The sequence below is a fragment of the Fulmarus glacialis genome, unplaced genomic scaffold (assembly GCF_000690835.1).
Source record: "Fulmarus glacialis isolate BGI_N327 unplaced genomic scaffold, ASM69083v1 scaffold4054, whole genome shotgun sequence".
Taxonomy (NCBI): domain Eukaryota; kingdom Metazoa; phylum Chordata; class Aves; order Procellariiformes; family Procellariidae; genus Fulmarus; species Fulmarus glacialis.
Genome location: NW_009205947.1, coordinates 34,696 through 43,988, shown reverse-complemented (window position 1 = coordinate 43,988; position 9,293 = coordinate 34,696). Strand labels below are relative to the sequence as shown.

General features: G+C 35.8%; 1 protein-coding gene across 1 annotated transcript; it reads right to left on the bottom strand.

Annotated features, from left to right (window-relative positions):
• Window positions 1-846: 846 nt before the first annotated feature.
• LOC104075148 (arylacetamide deacetylase-like 4) lies at window positions 847-7,370 on the bottom strand. Its single transcript, XM_009575561.1, has 4 exons — window positions 7,188-7,370; window positions 5,211-5,427; window positions 1,960-2,023; window positions 847-1,621 (listed from the first exon to the last, which is right to left on the bottom strand). Exons 1-4 carry the CDS (start codon window positions 7,368-7,370, stop codon window positions 847-849), a joined length of 1,239 nt encoding a protein of 412 aa, XP_009573856.1.
• Between the last annotated feature and the right edge of the window lie 1,923 nt (window positions 7,371-9,293).

Sequence of the window (9,293 nt, the reverse complement as noted above, 5' to 3'; positions counted from 1 at the left end):
AATATAATGTTGTGCTTCTCTACCTTCTTACATCTGTAATCTTCAGAACTTTTTAAACAAACATAGCATAACAGGTAGCATAACAGGTAGTCTTGAGCATAAGATAATCTTGAAAGAAAAACAAAGAGTACAAAAAGGAAAAGAAGTCTCACCTCTGCACTTCCCTAACATGTACACACTCATTAAAGCTTAGGGATTCCAGTTTAAGAATCAAGTTCCAAAACGAAACATCATTTCTCAGATTGATTCCAAACAAAATCAAACCCATACTAGTTCCAGTTTAGAACTTCTGCTTCAGACAGAAGCCTTTCTTTTGACTACACTTTGTCATGAAAAGTCTGTGCAAACTAACTTTGAGCAAACCAACCCTAGAAATTAAAATGCATAGCTGCAATTTCACTATCTGAAATAAGACTTCACAGAACCTGAGTCATTGGGATCTCCATCTGATACCCTAAACATCTCCTGTCTCTCACAAGGGCCAAAGTAGACCCCGGTGGTTGTCTTCAGCATTTCTTGGCAGTTGAAGAATCTTCGAGAAGAGATGTTCTTGCTGCTTGCCTTGAATGTGTGCCAGCCATGCAAAGATGCTGGAATTGCTAGAGTTGAAGTGAAACAGTATGTGCCAGGTGCCTTGCTTTTGCATCTCAATCTTATTGGTGTGTTTTTATAATGTTTTCTAGAATGGTGGTGCTTTAAATAATCTTAACATTTGTTTGAGAGTTACTGCAGAAGCAGAAATTAGAAAGTATAAAATGTAGTCAAAATCCAAAACATAAATAAAAAGTGTTTACATCCTTTGCCAAGGATAATGTAAGACTTACATCTTTGTTCTGAAAAATACTTTTATAAACTGTTTATATAATTCACAGTACTATCCATTATCTTTTTTCCAGATAAAAAGGAAAAAATCCCATAGCCAAAAAAGGCTAAAATTCCATGGAAACCACTCTCAGAATGATACCATGTCACTTGAACGCCATTGTCCTCTAATCGCTTCTTGTATAACAGTCCATCATCTCTAAGCACATCAAATTCACAGGTCACAATGTAGGATTCAGGGAGCTGGCAAATAATGGAGTCTTCAGCTAAAAGTGGGGAAAATGTAATTGCTAAAAGTTCTTTGATTGCTTCATGGACTTCAGGTTTATATGAAGTGGATTTCTGTGGTACGTAGCCTCTAATCTTAAATTCGTCAGGAATAATGTCAGCACTTATCCATTTTTTATACTTCTGTTTCATACTCTCAGGAACATGGCAATTTTGTAGGACGTCTTCCAAAACTGATGGTTCTTTATTAAGATAACGAAAACAGAAGTAGATAACTAGCTTCCGAAACAACATGGGAACTGAAGCATTCTGCTGATAGGAAGGCAAATGAAAATCTAGCCCCTGTAGTCCTGGATAAAGTAAGACCTGAGCACGTACTTTTGGGAGATCTCTCTTATTCAGCAGTATTTGGCAAATAACTGTAGCAAAATTAGCTCCACAACTGTCACCGCTAATGATGATGAGAGCGGGATCCACATGATACTCTTCTAAATTCCTCATAAAGTATAAGGTGGCATTGAGACAATCAAAGTATTGCCCTGGGTATGGGTGTTCAGGAGCCAAACGATAACTGAAATGTCAAAGATATTGTGGTTGTTGTCAAAGTAATTATAAAAATTTAATTTGCGTTGTTCATGATTGACTGGTGTGGTAGTTATGTAGGCTTTTTATTCTAAATTTTAAAGATTATATTTGTTTTTAACCAGTGTAGATTGGAAAGACAAACTAATGGTGTTACAGCTATTTTAGAACACTTTGCCTATAACCACATTTCTAAACTAAATGAGAGGCTACAGCGAAAAATAGGGAGCACAATCTAAAATAGTAAATATTTTCAGCATATTTTCAGAAACGTTTCAACTGTGAACTGTATTACCATAAATACTTCTATGTAAAAGTAGCACTTACCCAACAGACACAACCACTGAGTTGCATTTTTTGGCAATATAGCGGCATATTCTTTCAAAGGCTCCTAAAGAGAAAGTTTATCACAAATGATGTTTTAAAAATCAAATATCCTTTTGAAATGAAAATATAGATCCTTGAACGTACGCTCTGTGGAAGGCACTGCAACATGAGACCGATGAGTAACATCTGCTTTGCAATGTGACCTTTACATGTTAATATATTTTCTGGTTATTGGTCAGTGGCTGTTAGGGCATAATATAAGCATGTAAGAATGGTAATACTAGGAAAAAATAGAAGTCTGTCTAGGCTGGTATCACATCTCAGCTGGTGGTCAAAAAAGATGTCTAATGAGAAGCATAAGCTGAGGACAAGCATATAAGCATATAAGAAGCATACAAGAAGTTGAGGCTGAGGGCACTCCTTTGAGACAGAAACTGTGTCTTTATATTTAATGCCCTTGATTAATGTTTCTTCCCTAAATTATTTGAACCACTTCTTGAACCCATGATTTTAACATTAACAACTTTGTGCACTGAAGAATTCCATAGCTTGCTTAACAAAGGTGTAAAGAACCATTTCCATTTGCTCGTTTTGTACCTATTCGCTACTTCCATTTGGTGACATTAACTCCTGTACTGTAAGAAACGGTGGATAGTCATTCACTGTTTAACTTCTCTTGCTTCTCATTATTTTGTACACTTTTAGTGTATCTGTCTTTATCTGTCTTTTCCAGCCTGAGGAGTCATAGTCTATTTGCTTATTCTCTGTACAGAAGCACTTTTCTCACCTATGCAGCCTCTCTCTGAGTTTTGCTGGTACTGCTAATATCCTTTTTGAGGTATGGGAACCAGAACTATAAGCAGTATACTGTATTTAGATGCACTGTGGATTTATTACAGTGGCATAAAGAAGTTTCCTGTTTTGTCCTTTCCTAATAATAATTCCTAGCACTTTATTTGCTTTTTGACTGCTACTGTGCACTAAGTCAACATTTTTAGGCAATTTTCTGCCATAATCCCAAGATCTTCTTCCTGCAAGGGAGTAGTCTGCTTAGAGTCCATTGTTTTATTTATAAAGTTAGGATGCTCTGTTCATCTGTTTGACTTCTCTACACACCATTTCACCTGTCATTTTATTGTCTAATCCTTTGCTATCATAAAGACATTCTGCAGTTTTTCAGTCATCCATTTACTACCTTGAAGGACTTAGTATTATATCAGCTTTCACCAATCTTTTCTGTTTTTGAAAAATTGATTAGCACTGGTCCCAGCACAGATCTCCTTATGGGAATCTCACAGGAATCTCCCACAATCCGTCTTTTTTCTGTCTTTTAATCAGTTTTTATCCAAATGAAAGACCTTCCCTCTTGTGTCATGGGTGTGTAGCCTCTTTAAGAGACTCTTTTGGAAATCAAAGTAGGTTTCATCAACTCAGTCTCCTTTATTCATGTATTTGCTGACTCATTTAAAAAGCTTACATTGGTTTGTGAAGCATGACTTCCATTTGTATGGATTTTAAGGAGTAAGTCATATTTATCTGACCACTGATTCTGTTCTTCATTGTAGCTTCTGCTAATTTGCTAGTTGCAGACTTCAGGCTTACCAGTATGTAGATTCACCAAGTCCTTTTAAAACCTTGTCATTATATTATTTGGTTTCCTGTTACCAAGTACCAATGGGAATTCAAATGAAAGGTCATGTACTACAGTCAGTGTATAGGTACGAGTATTATATTAAGCCATGGCACGTGATATAGCTCCCTCAGTGTGCTGATTGTGCAACAGAAATGGTGTTGTGAACAACAACTACAACTATGCAACTTTGTGGTGTGTTTTTTTTCGTCCAGCAAAAGGAATTCACCTTTCACTTAGATCATAGAGGCTTATCCCTTGCGTCCTCACTGCCACCCAAACTAGCTCTAGAACTAGAAGCATCACAACTGGTGGCAGCTTAACACTCCACCCAGACTAACGTACTGTGCAGTAAAACAAGGGTAGATTATTTCTGCTACAGTGCAGAATGGAACCTAATTTACTGGAAGTTATGTTATTGTTTCTGCATGATGCTAAACAAAGCTAGGTAGACTTTCAAATCCATTTGCAGATAACTGAAGTCTGCCTAACATAGTGCTAGTGGAGACTTGACTTACCCTTTGAAACAGTAAAGGATTCAAAACCCACAAACTTCCCTGTCTGACCCCTGGAATGAAATCCAGATTGCCATGTTAGGTGCCTTGGCTTCCAGACAAAGCACACATAGACTTGGTTGCTCAGAAGGAGATCCAGAACAGTTAGGAGGCTGAGCCAGCAGCTACTGAGACAATCAAAGGGTTTTTTTTTTTATGTATTCTTTAAAATTTTTTTGGACCATCTTATATCTTTTAGACTTCCTTTGATGCGTGGACTGAAAGTTGAGAAACACTGATTTTGTAGTGTTTCTACACAAAAGTTGAGTGCTGAGCACAGAAGTATATAATAAATTCTGTACTTTGAGGCCCTATCCTAGCTTACAGGAAACACTTCAGTCCAGTTGAGATCCAAAACTAAAAATTTCTCCTTGAGAAGTAAAGAAAGCATTGTTCCAAAGAATGAAGCCAGGATGTATTCTTTTTAGCAACAACATTGCCATTTTCATGATACTGTAATTATTCCAGAAAGTAGATCTAGGCTGAGTTCTGTATCAGTCTAAAAGGATTTTAAGTTACATTTCCAGAAAAGATGGAGTACAGAAGAGAAGGAGGGACGAGACATGGATTCCAACCCTTACTCCAGGACTGTTGCTATATCTTATTTTCAGCTAGCCATTAGTTAAGGTACAAGAACATCCTGTGAGCTGAACTTCCCTCACAGTGACCTAAGCATATGTGTTTTGTTTTAATGGTCTCTCTTTCTCTGCCCCAGCGAACAGAATCTTTCTTAGAACAGCTTCAACAGGAGGAGGAGCAGAGTCCCTCTGCTGTTAGCTGACAGCTGATTGAGTGTTTTCTGGATCACAGTTCTGGATTTAGAAGCTTCAGATCTGCTAAGAGCTGCTTTCATCAATTTTGCCTGTAGCCCAAAGGAAGTAGAAATGTGACTACCCTTAACTGTGCACTAGACTATTAATTTTGCAAGATTCTTTGCAGTTAGTATTGAGATTGCAAAGACTATTGTCATTAGGAAGGATACGTGAGATACTGACTGCCACAAGTCTGAAGGTAAAAATGTAAAGGTTTGGATTTGATTTTAAAAATAAAACTTGCTGATTTCTTACTAATGCTCCCAAACGTGCCAGCGCCTCCATGAAAATACAGTATTCCTCTTCTTTTGCCAGTAGGTGGCCATTTAGGTTGATAAATCCTCAACGGTACCTCATCTACTTTGAGGTCTTTGATGAGAAGTTTTGAATCTCTCTGTGGTGGTATTCCATCTAGCACAACTCGCAATAAGCTTAAATCACTGCAGATCCCTAGCTTCTCCAGAATCTTTCCCTGTTGAAAAAAAGGAATTTGGCGAATGGTTAGTGTGAGAGGTTCCAACTCTCTTTAATGTAAAAAAAAATCCTGGGTTTATTTTACTGTGTTGTATTTCAGGAGCTACTGGAAACAGTGCTTCAGTGGAGTTATGGTGACTATTGAGAAGTCATTTAACATTTTTGATTGAATTAAATGTTGCTGAAGATTGCCAAAAAGTAACATGTCAACCCCATTCTGCAGAGCCAGTTGTCCTCTTGCTCATTGTTTATTTTTGCATGTTTATTTTTGTGAATCTAAAAATAAGCAGAAATGTATTTAAGCTGAAAATATGGGGAAAGGAGAAGACTAATCTTTGATTTTGAAATAAGTGTTAGAAGTGACTATGGGTGTGAGGGTGATGAAAGTAGATTAGAACTGTAGTTTATAAAAGTAGGCTCTGCTAAAATTTATGGGATTATCATAGGCTCTGGCATACAGCATGGTCAGGAAGACAAATAGCATTTGTTTCTATTTCTTACAGCTATAATGAAAAGAGGGTAACATTTTAGAAGATATTTTAGTATTTCTTGTATTAAAGATACTATATATCTTGTGTGAAAAAGTACAAAGAAAATTGTGTTACCCTAAGAAGAAATTTTTGAGGTCTGGTGGGAAAGAAGAGACTTACCGTATTCAAGCTGTGCCATAAAATCTTAACTTTAAAATCAACTGTTTTGAAGTCCAATATCAAAATAGTTCGCTATTTGTAAGGGAGCAGATTCAGTGGTCACTTTTAGCCTAAGGAAATTGATGTTTTAAGGCTAACATACATAAATCTGGAAGGTGCTTTAAGAACTTGCTTTATCATGGTTTTTTTTTTCTCTCTAAAAATCTGTAGTAGGTTTCTATGATGCTGACAGTATCATACAACTTCGGAGATGGAAGGAACAAATTCCGACTTGATAGTTTTTTAGTTCTGTAACACTTGCATTCAAGAAATGACTTGTCAACCCCATAACTGTTTGTGAAAAGGAGTAGGTTTGTAATTATGTTGAACTGGAAAAAATAGACAAAATTTTTGAAACTGAAAATATCCCATTTTTATGTTTTTTCCATAATAATTCATTTCCACTTCCCATTTGAAAGATGTTTAATTTTGTCTTTATGTTATGGAGGTAATGGAAATGGATATATTGGAATTATGTTAAATTCACTATCATGTGAATAAATACACACAGGCATTTTTAAAGAATAAGTGAAACCTAAACACATTGTTCTTAAATACACCTATATCTTACTTTCTGAACTAGCCACACAAGAAGAAAGACCTCACCATTCCTATCCACATTTTTTATTTTATTGTTCATAGTACACTGTATATAAATCTATGAATATATAGGTATGATTGTGGATAATAAGTATAGAATGAAGCAAATGTGAAGAGGAGTAATGTAGACTTGCTTCTGAATAGATAGCATTATTATATATACATGCAGTTCAATAGGTACAGTATACATATATATTTTTTTTAAATTTCATGTGAAACAGTTTTCCAATTTAAAGTGGCTGCAGTTTGACAGATGCACTGAAAAATCTAAATAAGCTTTTAAGATTACTCATACCAGTTTTATGAGTTAATTTAACATGATTTGGTTCATATAACAATGCTTACAGGCTTCAGGGGGGTAAATTGCTGCTTTTTCTTTTCTTTTTTTTTCTTAAGCCATTATCTTTCAGCTGCCAAATAGCCTACCAAACGAAAAGTGAAATCCCCAGTTTTAAGGAAGTTAACTTACCAAGATCATGGTTGTAATCAACAATGAATGGAAAAAACGAAGCTTTAAAGGTTGGTCAATTCCAGGTGGCAGTTCTGAATTGAAAAAATCATAGAATACCCCCCCCAAAAACAGTGCTGGTATTATAACAGGAGAAATGAAAACCATTCCTATTATTGCTAAAGTTGTATAAACAGATGGCATTTCACTTCAATAGAAGTGAACGCTAAAAAAACCTATGTTGTCTTAAGCCTTGTTTTCAAGTGTTTCTGAGGTGTCTTCACAGGAGACTGAGCACTCTAGTTCATAAGCAGAAATAAGAAGTTTATTAATGTTGCAATACCCTAATTTTCTCCACCCTTCTTCTGCTAATGATATTGACAACACTTCCTTATACTAAAAAAAGGGGAGGGGGAAGTTTTTACCCTTTACAAAAGGTGGAATTCGAAGTATATGGAATTGATTTATATCGTGAGTTCTTTACTAACAATGCGAAACGATTATTCACAGGGGCTGTTATTTGAAGAAAGTGTTATTTGGTTTGTTGTGGATTCATTATGGATGGACATTCCTGTTGTAGCATTAAATTTTAGTGATGTGGGGTTACTTGCAGTTGTCATCAAGGTATATACTTCTCTGAGAAGAAAAATATTCAAATTCACATTTTTTTGATAAACTTTGTTTCATAGTGGAATGCACAGTGCAAGTCTTAACATACATTGAAGTCTCTGCAGATACATGGTGGCATGTTTGTAGATTCAAGCCACTCTTGTTTCTGGTAAAAGCTTTTCACTAATTAAACTCTCAGAATTTTATATTCATTGTAATTCTTGTTTGTAGTTTAATGAAGGCATTATGAATACATGTATATTATTAGTGAGGGATGATTAAAGTTAGTGGCTGTTGTTCGGTGAAATAATTTTTCTGTTTTGTATTCTTCGTATTGGAATTTCATTTTCCACACAATTTTAAAGTGACGGCTCCCAAACTTTTTTCCTGTCCTGGCTTTTAAAGTGAAATTCCAGCCTGAAAACTGAATTAGTCCTTAGCTTCATTAGCATAGTATTTAAAGCAAAGGAATCATGACAGCTGATTTGCACAATTTTAGCTTGTGGAGATAAGAATGTGTGGGATAAAGCAATGTAGATTTGCACCGTTTTGAGGCAAATCCTCAGCTGTTCACAGTAAGGGCTTTTTCATTGCTGCAGTTGGCTGATTTGGGGCTGCCTTTCCCTTACATGGAGCACAAATTTAGCAATAATAGTTACAAATGTCAGACTGTAGAGTGTTGAAGATACCCACGATCAGTACTTATTCTGTCCTAAGCTTCTCAACATTTATCCGTAGGGCTTTTTCTGCAACACAGCAGGGTCATCCTAGTGGTGTTTTGGGTTATTAGTTCTGTAAATAGTTTCTATGTAGTGTGATATTATAGCACAGCCTATGGGTTTTTTTATTGAGTATTTGTTTTGCCATATATTCCCGGCAAAACAGCAGAACAACACAGTTCTTACTAAGTGCTGATTTCTGATGTCTGTGCCATCAATCAAAATATCCAGAAATAAATTACCACATGGAGATCAGCTTTGAATATTGTATTTCAGCATTCTTGAGGATTTCTTATGTTTGCATCCTCAGAGGAGGAAAATTCTGTGCTTTCAAAAGAAGCTGCAATCAAGAATAGTAAACTCATAAAGGCACTTATTACTGCAGTGGCAATAAATGAAATTTTTAAAAGCAACCAATTTAATTAAATACTTGATATTTGGAATAGATCAGTTCAGATTATGAAAGCTTCATACCAAAGAGGACATGTATGTCTGCTGGAGCTGTATAAGCTGTTGCTGATATCATATTGGCAGGAGTCTTTTCTTCACAGTATTCAGTGAGAGAATAATTAAGCACTTTTAATCAAAACCAAAACACCTCACAGATGCCATCTCTGTTTTGAAACTTCGATGGATCTGATGGAGTGGAAGGAATATTTCTTTACTGTCTTTTTTATTTAAAAATAAATAAAGAAGGGACAGTTTGGGGGTTTTGTTTGTTTGCTTTTTGATGTTATGCCCTGGCAGTTGTCTTCAGTAAGAATCTGTTGTACAGTCGTGACAGTCTGAACAAAAATCT